General features: G+C 45.4%; 1 protein-coding gene and 1 long non-coding RNA gene across 3 annotated transcripts in view; both read left to right on the top strand.

Annotated features, from left to right (window-relative positions):
- The window catches only part of LOC138285732 (uncharacterized), a 128,597-nt gene that overhangs the window by 28,595 nt on the left and 79,214 nt on the right, over window positions 1-20,788 (top strand). The gene's annotated exons all lie outside the window — the stretch shown is intronic.
- Window positions 13,932-17,885, top strand: FZD7 (frizzled class receptor 7). Its single transcript, XM_069226048.1, has one exon. The coding sequence runs from the start codon at window positions 14,663-14,665 to the stop codon at window positions 16,307-16,309; it is 1,647 nt and encodes a 548-aa protein (XP_069082149.1). The 5' UTR covers window positions 13,932-14,662; the 3' UTR covers window positions 16,310-17,885.

Raw genomic sequence — 20,788 nt, 5'->3', positions numbered from 1 at the left:
TGCATCATAGTGAGTGGAAAGGAAAGCTACTCATCAATCACAAATCAATCGACCAGAAGGGCGGGAGGGGCATTAGGTCAAAAAACTACAATGGTCTGCAGATAAAGGTTGGCACAATGTCAGAGAACACAGGGGTCAAATTGTGGGCAAATCTTTGTAACAAAACGTCCCTACGCATATTGAGGCTATTGCCAGATAGTAATCCGAGGTTGCATATCTCTCACATTGGGACTGTCCAAATCCTGCAAGCAACAGGGTATTGATCCCACCTTGCAAAAAACAACATTCTGATCTCGCGACCATCAGCCTAGGTGTGTCTAAGTTGCGCTTCATCTGTCTTGTTCGCCTGGCCTTCACCAACAACCAGCAGGGTCATCAAGAAACCACAAGCCCTGGTCCTGATGTGAACCAGGCATAAGTCTCAGTATGAGCAGAAGACAGATTGAACCGACATCAAGGGCACAGATTCATGGGCTATCAAGACCCTTATTTAGTGCAATGCATTTAACTGTCAAAGAACATTTACAAATCCTTGCATTGTTTGTTATAAGGTTCTTCCAGGAGGATAATACAGCCTGGAATGAGGAGAAAATCCAGTGTGCTGAAATGCTCTAAAAAAATAAAGGTTTCCAGACCAATCTATGCAGCAGTGTAAGAGTTCTTTAATGGTAATTATCATTCTAGTGTGCACTCGTTTTGGCAAACCTAAGCAAAACAGATGCATGGGCGTTTTCCTTATCTACCTTCAAGATGGCAGTCTTTCTACTCCGCATACATAGGCAGTTGGGTAATATATCCAAATGTTCCACAGTGTCATACACAGCACCCCCCCCCCCCCCCCCAATAAAGAAGAACAGGCCCTCATTTAAAGTTTAGCAGATAGGATACTCCTTTGAAAACGTGCCTGATATACAGCCCACCAAAATCATGGTTGCCCTACTCTATTTAGACTTGGGTGAACAGCCATGTTGCTGATGGTGAAGACTTCGCTGACTACCCTGGTGAAACTTTTAATCAATGGCCTGATGGATTTTAGGGTGTCGGTCAAAGTACGGTTAATCTTCTGAATTAATTAAAGCATATGTTCCATCATCCTTTTTTCCTGTACAAGACCACCAGGAAGAACTTGGCAGTGTGATTATGAAAGCAAAGCAATCATTGGCAATGCCTACAGAGGCAGAGGAGCGTCGCCCCACTGCTTGTGGGGAGAAGAAAAAATAAAATGATAATAACGGGACATTATTATTTTATTTTTATCTGGAGGAAGGATGGGGGGCGGGAGGAGGGGTGGTATGTGCACCACAAGTGCGGATGTCTATTTGACCGACCATGTCTGCACAGCCAGGAGGAGAAAGTGCACAGGATTCCATTCCCTGTGTGAGCACCTAACGAGGCCACTCACAACAATCATGACGCTGCTGTCATACTGGTGACAGCAGCATCGTGATTGGCTGATGGGAATATGGGAGCCTGTGTGCTTTCTGGAACAGAATGAGGCTGCTCTGGACGGAGATGAAGCCGTCTCCTGACGAATCAGGTCAGTGTTTAAAAAAAATAATAATAATAATTCAAGCCACCCCAGTGGAAGCCGCCATTAAATGCCTATAGGTATTGACTATGTGAGCTATCAGCTTTCAATTTTTTTAGCCATGTGCACAGGAGCACGGCTGCTGTGCAGCATGGTTGAAAAGTTTTTTTTTAAAGCACTTAGGTGAGACCAGTGCTGGCCATGTCATGGCATTTTGTTTTAATTGCTGGCGGGAGGGCAGGTTGGGAGGCATCTCAGAGGGAGGGATTGTAGATGCATCCTGCACCATCCTCCCACCCGCAATTAAAAAAGCGATATGACTCAACCAGTTCCGGCTGCTTCACAGTGCTTTCTAAAAAAACATTCAGCCACAGTGCACTTCTGTGCAATATGGCTAAAAACTCCGACACAGCCAATGAGTTGCGTAGGTGAGGTCTACTACTTTTGCCAGTGCTTGCATTTTATGGTGAGCTGAGGATGGGGCAAGCAACAATACTGGGGAGGGAGGCGGGGCAAGCAGCAAATCACAAGGGGTACGAGGTAAGCAGGGATGTGGGAGGGGGTGAGGGCAGGGCATGCAGTAACTAAAGGGGGGCTGGGCAAGCAACAGCAGGGGTGGGGAAGGGGGATGGAAGGGATGGGATAAGCAACAATGTGGGAGGGGGAATGATCAAGCAACAATGTGGGAGGGGTGCCAAGCAACAACACGGGAGGGGGCCGAAGAGACTAGGCAAACAATCTAAGAGGGTTGGAGAAGCAACAGCGAGGGAAGGTGCGGAAGGGAAGGGGCAAGTAATGGGACAGGAGGGAAGGGATGAGCACCAACACAGGAGGGGTTTGGAGGGAGAGGCCAAGCAACAATGCTGGAGGGGGTGGGAGCGAAAGGGCAAGTAACAACACAGTAGGGATGCGGTAAGCACAATGGAAAATACAGCAATCAACAATGTGGGAGGATGCTAGCAACATTGTGGGGCAGGGGCGAGGGGCAAGAAACATCATGGGTGGGAGCAAGCAACATCATGGGCGGCGCAGGTGGGAAGCATCAAGCAATATTGCAGGAGGGGAGTGGAAGGGAGACAGCCTGCAAACACATGCACTCTTATGGAGTGCTCCTGTAACGCCGCGCTCAGGCGTGGCGTCTCTTTCTGTCATCGCGGATGGAACGCGCTACTGACACTCGGAGCGCCGTTCCCCGCGTTTTTTGACTACACATTCTGGGAAGCATATATTTCGCTCCCGGTCACGCTACACTTACCTGTAGCCCTTTTGTTTCCTTCTTTTTGTCGGTGGGTTGTCTGGTCTTTTTACCGTCTCTGTCTATGTTGTGTCCATCTTGTCTTCTTCGTGTTTTTGTCCCAGCATGCTCTGTTTTTCTTTTATATTACTTTCTTTTTTCTATAATGGTCTATGCGCTCTTCCCAATTCAAGATGGTGTTCTTTCCTTTCCCTGTGATGTAACTTCCCTTTTCTCAGTATATAAGTCAGTCAGTCTTGTTCCACCTTGCGTTGCAAACACTTCCTTCCGGTTGTGCTGTTCGCTCCTGTTCTTTGTTCCTGCTTTTTGCCTTGGGAGATTTTTGCCTATTTTTGTTTCCTGTTGTTTAGTCCTGTTTTTTTCTTGTTTTTCTTCAGGAGTTCCTGGTTGAGGTTTTTTCCCCAGTGTTGTTTTTTTTTTTCCCTCTGGGACTCCTTCTGGAGGGTACGGTCTGCTTTGGCGTAGCCTGTCAAGCGGCACTGTGTCTACTAGAAGGGGTTGCCCTTATCTGGGAGTATCCAGAACCTGTAGAAGACTTGGTGTATTCGCCAACCCAGTATCCAGAGGTGAGAAGTCCAGCGCAGTACGTAACAGATTGCAACGCCAAAAGACTCCACGTTGCGAGATCGCCATGGAAGATCCACAGGGAGAGGAGTAAGAAAATGCTCAAGCCATGTTGCAGACTGTCCAACAACAAGCCCAAGAGTTACAACAGTTACGGGCAGAGAACACTGTGATACGACAGGTCTTGTCTTCCTGATCAATTGACATACCACCCGTATCTGCCTCTACTCCTCGATATTCCGGAGATCCTCTAAAGATGAAGGAATTTTTGGATGCCCTGACGGTTTTCTTTGCCTTTCGTCCACTCCAGTTTTCTTCGCATAAAGCTAAGGTGGGCTATCTGATCAGTGCCTTGTCTGGTCCGGCACTTGCTTGGGCGACTCCTCTGGTTTCTGAAGAAGATCCAGTCCTGGCTAACTATTCTGCTTTCCTGACTCTTTTCAAACAAATGTTTGAGAGACCTGGGTAGAAGCAGCAGCTGAAGAAACCTTATGTGACATTCAGCAGGGTAATCAGGATGTTCTGCAGTATATAACCCGCTTCAAACAGCTGGCAGCTGAAACCTCCTGGGTGGAACGCACCCTTATAACCCTTTTCTGCCGTGGCCTGCGTGAAGAAATTAAAGATGAGCTTGTACATTCTTCTCCAGCTTGTTCTTTGAAGGAATTAATGGATCAATCTATGAACATCGAATATAGACTTAGAGAGCGCACGATGGAGAGACGTAGAACGCAAGCTCCATACCAGTCTGGTACCTTTCGTGCTAGCAGTCGGCGAACTGAAGATATTCCATCCGAAGCCCCTCCAACTCCCCCTGAAGAACCCATGCAGATAGATCTGGTTCGTAGGCCATTGACGGAGTCAGAATGGGAAGAACGACGAGGAAAGGGACTTTGTCTGTACTGTGGTAAGGCTGGCCACCTGATCCGTAGTTGTCCGGTACGTCCCTCAAGACCTGCGGGAAACGCCAGCTCCCGTCCCCTGTAAGGAGGAAGGAGACTAGAGGAGCTGAAGTACCATCAATATGTTCCTCCAAAGAAAGCATGTCCACCCTGTTTATCCTCTCGGTCAAGTTACGAAGTTCACAAGATCAAGAATAACACCTTCTGGCTCTCCTTGATTGTGGAGCCAGTGAACTCTATCTGGATGAGACCTGGGCTACGAGTAGAGGAATTTGCTGCATTCTTAAAAAGACTCCTGAGCAGGTTCACACAGTGGATGGCTCTCCGTTAACCTCAGGACCTGTGGTGGCCTCAACTCCTACTCTTTGTTTGACATTTGGGGGGCATCAAGAACATGTTGCCCTTGATCTCATAGACTCACCAAATCACATCATGATTTTGGGAATACCCTGGTTAGCCCGACACAATACCTATATCAATTGGGAAAAAAGAAGTATATCCCTAACGTCTCCATTTTGTCAACAGAATTGTTATTCCACTACTTCTTATTGGACTCCCAAAAGGTCCTGTCAGTCAACTAAGGATAACACTAACTCTATCAATATGATCCAGGGAGTTCCAGATTGTTATCAGGAATATATCAGGATTTTTCAGAAACCTAGTAATCCTATTTTGCCGCCTCATTGCAGTTATGACTGTGCTATTCCTTTAATACCTGATGAAGTCGTCCCCTTTGGTCGAATGTATTCTCTGACAGACCAAGAAAAGAAGGTGCTAAAGGAATATTTAGACAATAACTTGCACAATGGTTTGATTGCTCCTTCCACGTCCCCGGCTGGGGCTCTCCTCTTCTTCGTCCCAAAGAAGACCAAGGATCTGCGTCCTTGTGTTGACTTTCGCGAACTCAACAGAATAACGATTAAGGATCGATATCCGCTGCCTTTAATCAGAGATATATTGGATGCCATTCAAGGAGCCAAGATGTTTACCAAATTAGACTTACGGGGTGCCTATCATCTCCTTCGGATCAAGGAAGGAGATGAATGGAAGACAGCTTTCCGTACCCCTTTTGGGCACTATGAGTACCGTGTTATGCCTTTTGGACTGACCAACGCCCCTTCTGTTTTTCAATGATTTATGGATTCGGTGTTCTCTGGTGTACTCAACCAATATGTAGTCATTTATTTGGATGATATCTTGATATATTCCCGTGATCCTGAGCAACATATAAATCATGTCCTGCAAGTCCTGGAAAGACTCGAGAAAAACCAATTGTTTTGTAAACCCGAGAAGTGTGAGTTCCATAAATCTGAAGTAAAGAATTTGGGGTTCTGTATTAATCAACACGGAATATCCATGGATCCTGACAAGGTCAGTGCCATATTAGATTGGCCTTCTCCAACGTCCATTAAGGAAACGCAATGTTTCCTTGGTTTATCTAACTTTTATCGTCAGTTTATTCAGAACTTTGCCCACCTACAAAGTTTCATAATAGAAACAATTAAGAAAGAGAACCTGAAGAAGGGTATCGTTTGGACCAAGGATGCTGAACGTGCGTTTCAAGAATTGAAGACAGCCTTTACCAAAGCACCCGTGTTGCATCATCCTGACAATACCAAGAAATTTATCGTTGTGACTGATGCCTCAGACAGAGCTATTGGGGCAGTTCTGCTACAAAAACAAGACAACGATGGACTGGAACATCCTATCTTTTATCTGTCTCATATCCTATCAGAGGCTGAACGCAATTATTCTGTACTGGAACGAGAACTACTCACGCTCAAAGTAGCTTGTAAAGAATGGAGGCATTTTATTGATGGGTTCCAGAGAGCCTTTTGAAGCCAGGACTGATCATCGTAATCTCCAATGTCTTCGGAGTTTTCAGTGTTGCAATAGTCGTCAGGCTCGATGGGCTTTCTTCTTTAGCCAGTACGATTTTGTGATCACGTACATACCTGGTTCCCAGAATTCAGTGGCAGATGCCTTATCCCGCAGATATCCTGACATAGCCCAGAACTCCTATCCACCTCTTATTGAGTCTATCAGAATCATCGGAGCTACTCAATCTTTTCAAGAACGCGTTCAATCCGAGTACCAGTTTCTGTCTGCTTCAGAATGGGATAGAGTGACTCCTTTTTTGCAGAGGAAGAAGCAAATTGAAGGAAATATTGCAGTAGTTATGTGAAAAACAAATTATAGAACCAGTGGAGAGTTTTGATTGGGTAACACCTGTTGTGATATCTCTTAAATCTAATGGTGAATTGAGGAGGTGTTTAAATGAAGCAATTTAGATCAACATGTTTCCGTTACCTAACCTGCAAGTGTTAACGTCACCCTTAGGTGACAAAGCAATATTTTCGAAAATAGATCTCACAAGTGCATTCCATCAAATTGAGTTAGAGGAGGAGTCTAAGCATTGGACAGCTTTTACAACTCCAGAAGGCATGTATCAATACCGCAGGATGCCCTTCGGTCTGGCAAGTGCATTGGCGGTGTCAAGAGAGAAATGTGCAGAATATTGTCTGGCATACAAGGTGCAAAATTATTTCAAGATGACATTTTAATCTTTGGGAAAAACAAGGAAACTCATAATGTGGCATTGCATTCGGTCTTGTCTGCACTTAAAGATAATGGGTTGCCTGTTGTTTTGCTCTCATTTAGACCAAGAGGACACTATGGCAAAAGAATGTAACACTCTTAAACTAATTAATGAATTCATTAAGGCACTTTCCACATATACTAAATAAAAGTCACACAAATATATGAGAATATGCATATAACTCAAATGCAGCAGAACATCTATATATACAAGATGAACAAATATATTAAGTGGTCAAGATTTAAAAATAAATATGCAATATATCAACAGGTCATGTATGCATTAGCTAAATAATCAAGATTGAAAATGCATCACCATGGGGGTAACTACCATCACCCTTGCCAGCCAGACTGGAGGAACCATTTGGTCAGTCAAGGCAGGAGACCTCCCCGTGACCCCAATGGGATCCTGGGCAGCGCGTCCGCTCCACCGATGAGTTCCTGTCTTAGCACCAAGTCTCTCAGTCTTTTATACCTTAAACAAGCTAGGAGAGCATTCTAGAGCACACTCCCTTCTGTTATTAAATCAAACTCTGGTTGTAATTTGTCTGTGTCGAAAACACGCAAAAAGAGCTGGATACACTCCAAATGGTTGTTTTGAGGCAGAAATGTACATTCCTCTGATAATACATTCTGAAAACATCCATTTTTCTGGGTATTGCTCACCATTTCTTTGATAGACCACTGACAGTCAGTGTGAAACAAAATAATTTGTATGGCTCCCCCAGCCTACAAACATGTGATAATGATCCTGTTAATCAACTAGACAGGTAATTCCTTAAAAGATGTACTTTAGGCAGTCCGTGAGCTAGGTGAGTTGGGCGAATGGATTAAATATAAAAGAAAAACCCCCGGTCTGAAAGCCACACGGATACTAATAGAGTATCTATGAGAGATATGTTTATGGTACTGTTGAAGGATGGTGTAAAGAAGAGATGGAATAGAAACCAAGAGTCTGTGGGAAATGTATTGAAAGTAAGGGCTGGACAGGAGGGGAGCAGAAAATTAATAAGCAGGATAATAAACAGGCAAGTCAGAGCAGGTCAGAGACTCAGGAGGAAGAGAAAGAGAGGGAGAAAATGTTTTTGAAAGGGTGAATTAGGAGGAGGATTTGAATACTGATTGGATGATTGAGGAGAACAGGGAAGGAGAGGAATCTCATGGAGGAATGTTAAGTACCAAAAGAAAAATTAAAGAACATTTTTGGTGGCCTGGACTGGATGGCATGGTGATACATTGTAAAACGTGTAGCATGAGTGATAAAGTAGTTAAACCTTTGGATGTACCTTTGACAATGGTGGAATTACCTGATGGTCCGTGGCAAAAACTGTCAATTGATTTTATGTGGCCTTTCTCTACTTTGTTGTCTATGGACAATCATGCCATAGTTCTAATTGACTATTATTCAAAATGGCCAGAAGTAAGGATGGTAAATATTATCACCACTGATACAGTGATAGTATTTTTAGAAGATTTTTTTGCATTGGAAGGTATCCCTGGAGTACTGGTTTCAGATAATGGGGTGCAACTTGTATCTAACAAAATACAAAGTTTTCTTTTAAAGAATGCAGGTATTAAACATGTAAAAACAACATTACACTGCACAGAGAGTAATGGTCAAGTAGAACGATTTAATAGAGTAGTAAAAAAATATATACAATTGGCTATTAAATTAGACTTAGTCTGGAATAAATACTTCAAGAAATATTATCATATAGAGTCACGCCTCATGGGGTAACAGGCAAAATGAAGTTTGAATTGTTGAGAGGGAGGAAACCGTCTACTAAAATGATGCCATGGTGGCTGAAAAAAATGTATGGAGAATTCAGTGGTACGGAACAACATCAGGAAATGAGGATGCAGATGGAGAGATTCCAAGAACATACCAAATTGTGTCGGACTGCTAACAATACATTTCTTATGGTGGAAACTGGAGAAGTTTCCACCTGGAGAAGTGTGAGTAAGAAGTCCAAGATTTGTTGAGAAAAGTGCTGCGGTTTGGTCGGAACCTTTGAGAATTGTAAAGTTCATGGACAGTGCTGTAAAACTGGAAGATGGTAAGGTCTGGAATTTACATTGTGTGAGCAAGTGCCAGCAATAAGGGAATGGATGGACCACAAGTAGTGTGGCTGGTGATGATGTAGGTGGAAATACTGGATATATGTTGGGTGATCATGTTGTTGGTAGTGCGGACAGTCTACAAAAGAGAAATGAGGATGATAACGGTGGTGTTGGTAGTGTGAATAGTGGCGGAAATAGTGCAGGCATCCCTGCTGGCATATTTCTTAATGTAAATAGGGGATAGCAGCTCCTCACACCTTTATTTAGTATTAAGTCTGTCTTTTGAGATATACACTATGGACCGTGCCAAACTGGCGGCAGATTTATTTGGTGATTCTGGATCCATACACACTGCACATTCTTTAAACATTAGTAAAGTATCAAATGTTGGATTACGAGATAGATTCATTAAACTTGAGAGGTCAAAAAATCAGGAAATTAAACGGTGGTGGGATGGGGCCACATTGAAACACTATGTTAAGCTCAATAGGATACCTAGGGGTTTGAGGTCTCACATATTTCCCACTTTTGATGATTTGGACCCAGACCTTCTTGACAATTGGGAACAGGAATTGATTTCTAGTTCCATGAAACTGATGAATATCTTAATCGAAAACTCAGAAAGAAAAGTCAATAAATTACAGCAAGATATCTTATTCTTAGAGACTGAAATTAAAGATATGAATATGGAGGAGGCTACCTCTAAGAATTATGCAATCCTTAATGAAAAATATTGTATGTCCCAGTTACCCACTGATATCTCATCAGGATAATTGGCTTACCACTCGTAGTAAGGGGTTCTTTAAATGTGGCCGGTGCGGGATGTGCAAATGGAGTAGATCTGGCGTTTCTACTTTTGACAGTTTGTTGGGAGATAGATTTTCCATTACCTCCCACATTACATGTGATAGTTGTTTCATTATATACATGATAATATGCAAATGCGGTTTATATTACATTGGTAGCACTATAAGATCCCTTAAAGTAAGAATTAGTGAACATTATAGAGCCCTGATACATCGGGATGAGCGTTATCCCATTGTTGTACACATGGGCCATTGCCCCAGCCAGACGGACACTTGGACCTTTGAGTTTTTTGGCTTTGAGATGGTTCATGCTAAACCACGCGGTGGTAACAGAGAGCTTCAATTGAGGAAGAGGGAATGTCAATGGATTCTCAAACTCAGAGCAGTAGAAATGGGGCTTAACTCAAATTACGAGATGGAATATTTTTTGGATTGATTAATTATGTTAATACACGTTAATGATTCTGTACTCTATATTATCATATTCGTATATATGTGAGGGTCTCCTTTGTATTCTAGATTAATTGTCAGGGTCATTGGCATTTCATAATGGTTATGTGTTGACCATGTATTCATCAATTTTTATATAACACTGTAAGATCAGATATTAAATGAGACTTTTGTTGCCTTCTTCTTCTGTAAATGTTCGGTATAGTTACTTTTGTTGTATAGATGGTGATCAGTGTTTTATGTATTTTTGTCTAATTAGTCTGTTACTACCATTGTTAACTGGTGAGGTGGGGGCTGAGGCACAAACGTTTGTTATTAATATTTCTAGATATAGATTATAGTGTCTGTATAGGTATACACCATGGTCAGTTATGTAGGATTATGAAATATGGTTGCCTATGGCAGGTTTATAGTTCATGTGCAACACAGTGATGATAGTCACCCTTTTTGTTTTTTCCTTCTGCTTCTTTATGTTGTTCGCAGTCTATTCTATAATCTTTATGCTGGACTGCCTTTTTCTACAACTTCGTGTGGTAAATGAGTGGCCGTGATATCTTATAATTATAGGCTATTGTGATATAATGCCTGTTATATATCTATTAACTGGTCCTTTATTTCTACAAAGATGGCGCCCGCTTTCTGCCGTCCGTAACACAGGACTCAGATGATGTGGTCGCGCGTTTACTTATTACGCGCGCCGGATGCGATCGCGCGTTCATTGGTTATGCGCGCCGGATACGATTAAAAGGTAGCCGAGTGAATTGTTTGTTTGATTTTCGAACTTTTGTATCGGTAGCTTTGGCTTCGCTATGTGTGCGTTCACGCACTTTGGAAATAGGTGAGTGCCAGAGGATTTTGGCCACATACGGTAGAGCCTTAGTTAATAGCATGTGTTCTTATGATTATATTGTCTTAATGTTGGAATTTACGTTTACATATTTGGTATTCTAGGTGTCGAGGATACTTTTTCGTTCCTACATGTGGCCAATTTTAGATGGCCAGGAACGGGTAGGTGCCCCTTGTTTGAAGTATGTGGAGCACATGGTTATATATTAGTTCTCCGTCTTTTGTTTTTGTTTTTTTATATACGCTTGTTCACTGTTCATTTATAGATTGGATGTCACTTCATGTTCAAGCATCGTGGATTTACTGTTAGTGTTTGTACTGTACCCGATTAAGGTATGATGCAGTTTACTTTAGGATTAGAATATGAATATTGTGTGGATTTTGTCACCCAATAGATAGATCGTGTGATGTTCACTGATTTGGGTCATGGTCCACTATGTGAGTCTGGTTCTTCTTAATTCACGGGTCCTTACACGCATTATTATTTTTTGCTGCACTTTTCATTGAGTTTCGGGTAGTAGTATTCTGGCTTGCTCTGGGTTTGTGATTGGTTTCCCTATCTCACCTTTCACACTGGTTCAGGATATACACAATGAACATGATGTTAATAATTTTAAAATTCACAACATAATTAATGATTAGTCATTGATTTTGATATTGACTATGTGAGCTTAACAAGTTAATTTTGCTTATTAGTATTTGGGATATGTTAATTTATAATAGTCATGGTAGCTTTGTATTATGTATTTGTTAAGTTTGATTGAGATAAGTAAATATCTCTTGTTTGATATTTTCTTTCAGCCTTGAGAAAGTCACGGGGAGTATCTACTCCCATGACGAAACACGTGTTGGCTGTTTTTGTGTCATATTAAAGATGGATTCGTCACTCAAAATGAAGATTTATAATTATTGATTTATGTGTACTCTGTTTAAATCGTTATAGTGATTTCTATAGACTCTAATGTTTCATGTGTGCCTAGGTCTCCATTTTATACCAGGCATCAATGAATCCGTGAGGCAGAGCACAAGAGTGAGGACGTTACCCACACATTTTGATGGATATTTGTTGGAATGGACAAATCTTCTTGCTCATATTAATTATTTATAAGTTCCTCTTGAATTTTATATTGTAAAAAAAGGAAAGATGTGTGGAATTTAGAACGTTATATAGAATGTGAGAAAGGAATGTTCGAGGAGGATTAGAGCCAGTGGTTGAGGGACCCTGGGGCGGTTGGAGACTTGCTTGTCACCGCTCTCACTGGCATCACTCCTTTCTTGTTTACATGTGTAAAACCAAATACATATAGCATCTATACTTACCTGGCTGGAGATCCGTTCTTCAACACATGGCCTGATTAGCATGTCAGAGGTGTGCATTGCCACACTCCCACGTTAGGGGAGAGGTGATTGCTGACATCTACCCAGTGCTGGCAAGGACAATGTCCATTCCTACGTCTTCGAGAAGCAGCTGTAAGTGGCATCTAGTGAACAATGGGGATGATGAATATGGTACAAGGGGGCGTCCATGGAGATGGTCATTGCTTATGCTCCTGCATCACTCACTCACCTTGTCAGTGCAAAAAGAAGAGTGGCCACAGCCTGAGTACTTCAGAAAAAGAATGAAAATAATCTGTCCTAGTGCCACAAGTCCACCCCCCCACACCCACCACCCCCACCCCGTGAAGTGCTAAAACCAACTCACATATGTACGTAAAGTTGCAACACTGAGCATACAAGGGCTTCGGTTTTGCATCAAAATTGGTTCTTGAATCCTAGTGTGCTAATGCTGTGGGAGTAAAAACTGAGTCATTCTTGAGTCATAGACAACGTTTCTCAGCTCTCCGGTACCTCTGTCAGAGCTTTGTTTTCTGCCTCAACACTCATTGCACTGATTCCTATATCATCAGTCTAATGATAACAGAAATCCTGCATTGCATCTGCCAATATTTTGAAAATTACAATTTGGACTTTGAGGCATATTAATGTCACAGATTGCTATCAGCTGCAAAAGTGTAAAATAATGTGCATTTGATTACACAAATTTAGCAAGACTTGTACAATATGGGAACACGGAACTATGTATTAACTAACTTTTTAGAGGTGGTAGCTACCGTCCTCCAGTAAGGAACAAGCGTTACGCATCACATAGCAATTAAAAGGAGCGTTTTTCTAAGTAACTTCAATTGGGTAGTGAACCAAGTTAAAACACCTAACAAGAATACGAGTTTCAGTGGCATGGCGTTTTCTAGAAACAGCTATTTTTCCTAGACGTGACGAGTGGCCCTTTTATCAAAACGAACGGCAATATATAACGTTTGTTTTAAAATAACTGTTTCATGTCTATTCAGCGCTTAGCGAGCTTGTCTGGTGATTTATTTCTATGTCAATTTTTATCGAGTTTTTTTTTTAGCTTTGACACCGCCGCTCCTTGGTTGAGTTCTGTGGCGTGGCTAACCTGTCTGTGTGAAGCTGAGGACCCTCGACCTGTTGATTTCACATAAAAAACCCACAGAGAACATCTCTCTTTATTCCAAGTTCTCGGACCCCGCACTTGATGTAGTATCCCTTTGACTTCATTGTGCCAGACGTTCACGGTTTACAACTTTCACACAGCCATAAATCTGGGGAAAAACAAACTCCCAGCCGCGAACTCCCGCCTGCTCCCACTTGGCGCTCTGCCGCCATTCGGGCTGGAAGAGGGAGCCCGGCCACCGGCTTTCGTTGTGTTTTTACCTCAACTCAAAACACTCCACGCGACGTGACCCTTGCAGCCAATCGGAACGCGGCAGTAAAGACAACAAAAATTGCGATTGGCCCCGTAAAAGGACCGCTCACGCCCTCGCCTGGCGCGCCTCCGTCCCACGGTTTATTGAATGGGAATTAAGGGACGGAGGGGGAGGGGCGGCTATTCCCTTTATAACGCTGTAGACACGGTGGGCGCGCGGCTGATTCGAAGTCTCGCAGACTAGGAAGCGGTGCAGCAGCGTTCTTCAAGTATTTGCGGCAGCTGCGGCGAAAAGCATTGCAGCTGCTCCCGTCTGTCAGCCGGGTCCTCATCTAAAGTACAAGCAAACAAGAAAAGGAGACGCCGGGCAGACCATGAAAAGACAATTCACCGACGGAAAGTTGAGTGGAAGGCAGCTTTGGGGCTGAAAGCGACAGCGGCCCATGCTGGACTTATCTTTCTCTACGAGGGGAGCAGAGCGCTGACTGGAAAACCTTCCTTCCTGGACTTACGACCGGACGCTCTAGCTCCACTCTTCGATAGGAGAGTCCTCCGCACTGCCTCCTGGATTGGATGTGCCATATTTTTAAAAACTTGTTTTAACGAAGAGCGCAGGTTCCACGAGAAAAGTGATGCTTTTCCTTAAAAAACAATGACGCTTGGTTCCTCTGGAAGTTTTCAGCTGGAACTTGAAAGTTAAGGAGAAAAGCACGATTTGTCTAGAGCCCGTGAAACTGGACATACTTCCGAAACCAGGCGGCCACGAACAGACCCCCATTATTTGCCAGAAAGTGTCAGGCGTTGTGGAGGGAGCAGAATTTGCTGGACTGATCTCCACCTGAGTACTTTTCCAGCGTCGGCCTGGTCCTGCAAGGACTGCCGTAAACTTGCCGAAGTTTCCCGGAGGCCGGGAAGTTCTCCGCGGGGATGGCGCCTTCCCCTGCCCTGTTGCTGCTTCTGCTCCTGGGGCTCCCGGCCCGCGCCGCCCAGCCTTACCACGGCGAGAAGGGCCTCTCCATCCCGGACCACGGCTTCTGCCAGCCCATCTCCATCCCGCTGTGCGCCGACATCGCCTACAACCAGACCATCTTCCCCAACCTGCTGGGCCACGTGAGCCAGGAGGACGCGGGGCTGGAGGTGCACCAGTTCTACCCGCTGGTCAAGGTGCAGTGCTCGCCGGAGCTGCGCTTCTTCCTCTGCTCCATGTACGCGCCGGTCTGCACCGTGCTGGAGCAGGCCATCCCGCCGTGCCGCTCCCTCTGCGAGCGGGCCCGCCACGGCTGCGAGGCGCTCATGAACAAGTTCGGCTTCCAGTGGCCCGAGCGGCTGCGCTGCGAGCGCTTCCCGGTGCACGGCGCGGGCGAGATCTGCGTGGGCCAGAACAGCTCGGAGGCGCCCACCGGGCTCCCGCCCACCCTTGCCGCCGCCGCCGCCGCGCCCCCGGCCGCCGCCTCGGAGCCGCCGCCCTCCGGCTGCCCGCTGCACCTCCGCGTGCCGCCCTACCTGGGCTACCGCTTCCTGGGCGAGCGCGACTGCGGCGCCCCGTGCGAGCCGGGGCGGCCGCTCGGCCTCATGCACTTCTCGGAGGACGAGGCGCGCTTCGCCCGGGCCTGGGTGGGCGGCTGGGCGCTGCTCTGCGGGCTCTCCACCCTCTTCACCGTGCTGACCTACCTGGTGGACACGCGGCGCTTCCGCTACCCCGAGCGGCCCATCATCTTCCTCTCCGGCTGCTACCTGATGGTGGCGGCCGCCTACGGCGCGGGCTGGGCCCTGGGGCAGCGCGCAGCCTGCCTGGAGCCGGCGGGGCCCGGGGGCTGGCGCACCGTGGCGCAGGGCACCAAGCGGGAGGGCTGCACGGCGCTCTTCATGCTGCTCTACTTCTTCGGCATGGCCTCGTCCGCCTGGTGGGTGGTGCTCTCGCTCGCCTGGTTCCTCTCGGCCGGGCTCAAGTGGGGCCGGGAGGCCATCGAGGCCCAGGCGCAGTGGTTCCACCTGGGGGCCTGGGCGCTGCCGGCCGCGCAGACCATCGTGGTGCTGGCGCTGGGCCGGGTGGACGGGGACCCCCTCAGCGGGGTTTGCTACGTGGGCCTTAGCAGCGCGCCGGCGCTGCGGGCCCTGGTGCTGGGGCCCCTGGCAGCCTACCTGGCGGCGGGCACCGCCTTCCTGCTGGCCGGCTTCGTGTCGCTCTTCCGCATCCGCACCGTCATGAAGAGCGGTGGATCCCAGACCGACAAGCTGGAGCGGCTGATGGTGCGCATCGGGGTGTTCAGCGTGCTCCACACCGTGCCCGCAGCCCTGCTGCTGGCCTGCCTCTTCTACGAGCAGGCCTCCCGGGCGGCCTGGGAGCGGGGCTGGAGGCTGCAGACCTGCAAGAGCCTGGCCGTGCCCTGTCCGCCCCCGGGGCCCGCCCCGCCCGCAGGACCGGACTTCACTGTCTTCATGATAAAGTATCTCATGACCATGATTGTGGGCATCACCTCTGGCGTCTGGGTCTGGTCGGGCAAGACCCTGCAGTCCTGGCAGAGCTTTTATCACAGGGTGAGGGGTACAGAGAAGGGGGAGACGACAGTGTGAACCCTTGGCGTAGAAAACTTTACTCGCTTCGCTGGCTGAGGGCGCACAGAACTTGGACAGCAGTGTGCCCTTTCTGATGGCGATAAACTGGGCTTTGTGGGGTCGGGCCTAAACCGGTGTACGTTGACCACTGAAGTGGGATTCGCTCAGATGTCCCTGAAGGCTGACCTCGACCCTGTGCGTGGAACTGTGATGGGCCTATTCAACAGGAAATCTGATAACTTTAAACCTATTCATTCTTATCCGCTCCTCGCTGCCATATTGTGCATCACCCTTTTCCCCCCATGGTGACTTGAACATGCAGTTGCTCATCAGTACAAGTAACTTGAAGGTGATCCAACAGAACCCTCAGCTGCTTTACAGCCTCTGCAGGCATCCGAGACTATGCCCTGTGATGATTTTGTACCGAACATATTGTTTTGGCTGCAGGGGGTAGTGATGGTTAGAACTTGCTTTATATTTGTGAGTAAGCAGACCTCTGGTGCTGGTGCTTGCTTGACTATCTCATGGGGGCATGGACAACTGCTTATCTGCCAGAAGCACGATACGGATATGTCTTTCTTGGACTCTTGTTAATTTCTAATTGGCCTAATTATCAAAATGTGTTTATATTCTGCGATAGCAAACAAAATGTTGCCAATGAAATTTCCTTCGTTAAACAGTTCCCGATATGCGCGCCTTTGTGGCTCTGTAATGTAGTTTTAAACATTCCTGTCCCGAAGAGTACCATTTCACCCTACAGCCTAAGCAATTTCCCTTTGAGGCTTCTTCAAGTGAAATGGCAAGGCGGATTAAATGTGGAAATTAAGTTTCACTTGCTATGTGGCTATTTTTTGAGAGTACACAGATCTTGCTAGAAGTATTCAGGGGGGCGTATTTCGGCTAATTGGATAGCTATTTCTTATCAATTGTGAGATGCGTGGTGCCATTGGCTGATCCTGATTGGTGGTAGCTCCACAAACAAGACGAAAATCCAAGTAGCTTCGGCTTCATTGCCCCGCTCTTTCATTTTAGTGGCGCAATTATATTTTCACCACAAGGTGTCACCAGTGCGCTTCTGCAGCTAGCCCTAGGCGATGGATGTATTGTAGAAAACTAGTGTCCCAAGGGTTCACTTCCTTTTCGAATGACTTCACAGTCGCTCGTTATGGTTTAATAACACTTGCAACGAATGTCAGACTTTGTTTTACAATTCTATTCTCTTATTTTAGTATTGTAGCATCAGAAGTCTTTCGTAATTTCTCCATCACCAAATACTTATTATTCTATCCCTGTCTGCGTTTTATGACTGTTGCAGGCGTCCAGTTTTCACAATTTGCACACCAGCGGTTGCTTAATATGGATATTTTTTCATACAGTCAGATATTTTTGAGAGGAAATCCCGCTTTCTCTAAAAGAATGAATGTCTAAAGGTAGCAGAACATTTTGTTACACCTGTATATGTACATGTATATTGTAAATAGACTCTTTAGTACGAAGATATATATGTATTTATGATTTTTTTTTACCTCTATTGCCTTGCAAGAAACGCAAGCAGTTTCACAAATATGGCTCGCCAAATAAACATCTTTTAAAAAAAAAAAAATGCCGTATGTTTAATGTCTGCCCTCCATTTGCTTCCATGCGTTCCATTCTGTGCACAGTTGCACTAACCATCTGTAGCAAACGCGATCGGCGTCATACTGTGGTAAAGTAAGAGGCGAAAGTCGTCCACAGCCGCGTGGAATCCGTTTTTATCATTATTATTAATGCATTGTACTGGTGAAGACCATGCAAGAAGCTTCAGTTACACGTATATAACCTGGCATGCAAAAGCCGACCCGTGGCGCGCGCATACACATGCATGCCTCTCCGTTCCATTGGCATCAGGCCGCCAGCATGGACCGACAGTGCCTCGGGGCACCGGTGGTAATACTTGATAGGCTTACACTTGTGTTGGGCTTGGCGTGTATTCTGGCTGCAGTAAAAGGAAACCATGGCGAACCATTTAACTTTAGAGACCATTAACCATAGACATGTTCACAAACTTAAGCTCGTTCAGTTCACTCTGGGCAGTTTCACGATGCACACAACTGTAGTACTACCTATATATAGTTTACCAGGCTAGAAATAACCCATCTCGCGTTATTTTCAGTCGGGTTAACAAGGATGTTCAGTTAACGCTCGCCACTGACGCTTAATGGGATCCTCAGATTACCTGGAGAATCCGGGCATGGCCAGTTGTGGGTCGTGGAGTCTTACCATTACTTCGGGCAGTAGTAATGCTGGTTATTTGTTACAGTTAAAAGCAGCACGGTTGCGGCATGAGGCGCTATATAAAACAAGCTAGTTTGTCATTCTGTGTGCAGCTGGCTCACTAAAATGAATACAGGTGCACGTCCTGCTAGTAGGTAAACTGATCTAGTACGGATCTTGAGAAACATCTTCGTGGCACACACCTAATTTAAACTAGAATATCTGCATATAATTGACGGCCCTTCCCCCGTAAAACTAGTTGCACAGTTGCCCTTTCTTTAAATGCAGTTTTTTCTGTGTGGACAGGTGCCCTTCTCTTCCAGTTACCTTTGGAACAAACACTGGCAGTCAGTAGGTCTAGTGTGATGGTCAGTCTTTTTTTTCCATTGTACGCATGTGGCACAAAAATAAATAGGAAATCACGCAGCCACCCGAAAGTGGTTGCCATATGCTTGCGATAAAAATTACTTGAAAATTTTAAGTAAGCCTTTCATTACTACATTTTATTTCATTATCTGTAATGGAGACAGGAAATCGCCACCTCATTAGGTAGTCAGACGTGCAAGCAGCGACAGTGTACAATATGCATTAGGCGCTTACGGTCGAAATTCAATAGGAGACAGAAAATAATTTCCTCAACTGAGCACCCGAAGTGCAAGCATAGTAAATCCGAAATTGAATTCATATAGCTCTTATTTATTCCCCCTGAGGAGGCGTCGAAGATAGCTGGTATTTGAAGTTAATATGAACGATAAATAGGCCCACTGAGCCAGAATGGCCAGTGTCTTTCTGTAGCTGTGGCCAATGGACGCGTTTTGGCAGTCACTCAAAGTGAAGGGTGGGAATGGATAAAAAGGGCTGGCCTGGAGCCCGTGCTGCGCCATGTCGTGTGCAATGGCAGCAGATAAATTACAGCTTACCTAACCAGTGGATGAGGGCAGTATTCAGATGTCCCTGCACTTATATATTGTGAATGCATTTAATGAAAAAAAAAGTCAAGATGAGAAAACTCGAACCTTTGGCACTCTTTGCACACACTAATTGCACCTATTTGAAATGGGCATAACTAGAAGCGCAATGACGGCAGGGAAAGGTATTGCAACACCTTAATGCTCACAACCGAGCGCGCATCGCGTCGCCAGTGGCACCTGTAAACCCACCCCCGGAAGATACGTTGGTTTTTCGCCCTATCCTAACACGCAACTTCCGCAAATGTAAACTACAGGCCAAGTTTCTGCTTTAGTAATGGTCTGCTCTGTATTTATTTATTTCAAACGTTTGTCACAGCAATAAGAAAGGGAAAGGGAAAGCATGCGACCTCTCAAACGTCCCATGCATGCAATGCAAAGTAAAAATAAAACAAACCAATAAAGACACAGTTTTAATATAGCAGTTGGGATGCTTCCTGGTAGGCACGTGTTAGTACAGGTATAGAAACCCCTTTTAGGTATAGCACGCTTGCATGAAAATTATTCCTGTTTCCACAATGGACTGATTTTAAATTGATATAACCAGAAGATCTAGTTTAAACACTCGGTAATGACTAAAAAACGAAAGGCTAAACAAGATATGAAAACGTGTGATACAAAAGAAAAAAATAAAACGCCTTCACTAATAATGCAAGAGAGACACCGGCTGAAGGAGACTGCGGAAATAAAATGTGACCGTCGAACAGAACACCGGAAGAAGAGGGCTGGCACAGAGATTTTCTATATCAATGTATGTAGTGTGTGTGTTTTTTTTGCTCAAGGCTTTAAAACGGTTAAATAAGTCTATATCTAAGACCTAAATATCGTTTCCTATACTTTGAGGGCCACCGGACTAACTTTTTGCCAGTGTGTGGGCGGGAGTGCTGTAACCTGGGTGTGTTTTGGCTCTCAGCTATAGCCAGATAAGAGAATATATACAGGTAAAAATCAACCATATATATCCGAAAGACTTCAGCGAAGCACCTCTAGCCCCTCCCCCCCTCCTGCACCCTTTCAGCGCGGCCTCATGTTTCACTTGTAAATTAAATCACAGGTCGGGGCAAGCGCCCCACCGAGGGCATGCTTCTGAATGTGCATTTCAACGTTTATGTTCGCAAGGGCACGCAGGGGAGTTACATACTGTGCACCACTTTTTTGGCAGAAAGCATAGTACAAAATTATTTTTTGGAGAAACTGATGCTTTGAGGGACTTTTTTCCTATCTTAATGTGCATTTCCTGATAACAGCCCGCGCAGGAAAGGGCCTTGCAGTGTTT

This window comes from Pleurodeles waltl, chromosome 3_1 (assembly GCF_031143425.1).
Source record: "Pleurodeles waltl isolate 20211129_DDA chromosome 3_1, aPleWal1.hap1.20221129, whole genome shotgun sequence".
In the NCBI taxonomy this organism is placed as follows: domain Eukaryota; kingdom Metazoa; phylum Chordata; class Amphibia; order Caudata; family Salamandridae; genus Pleurodeles; species Pleurodeles waltl.
This window is presented reverse-complemented; position numbering and strand designations above follow the sequence as displayed.

What these genes read in the sequence shown, in the direction of transcription:
- FZD7 (XM_069226048.1), top strand. Translation starts at nt 14,663, where the DNA reads ATGGCGCCTTCCCCTGCCCTGTTGCTGCTTCTGCTCCTGGGGCTCCCG.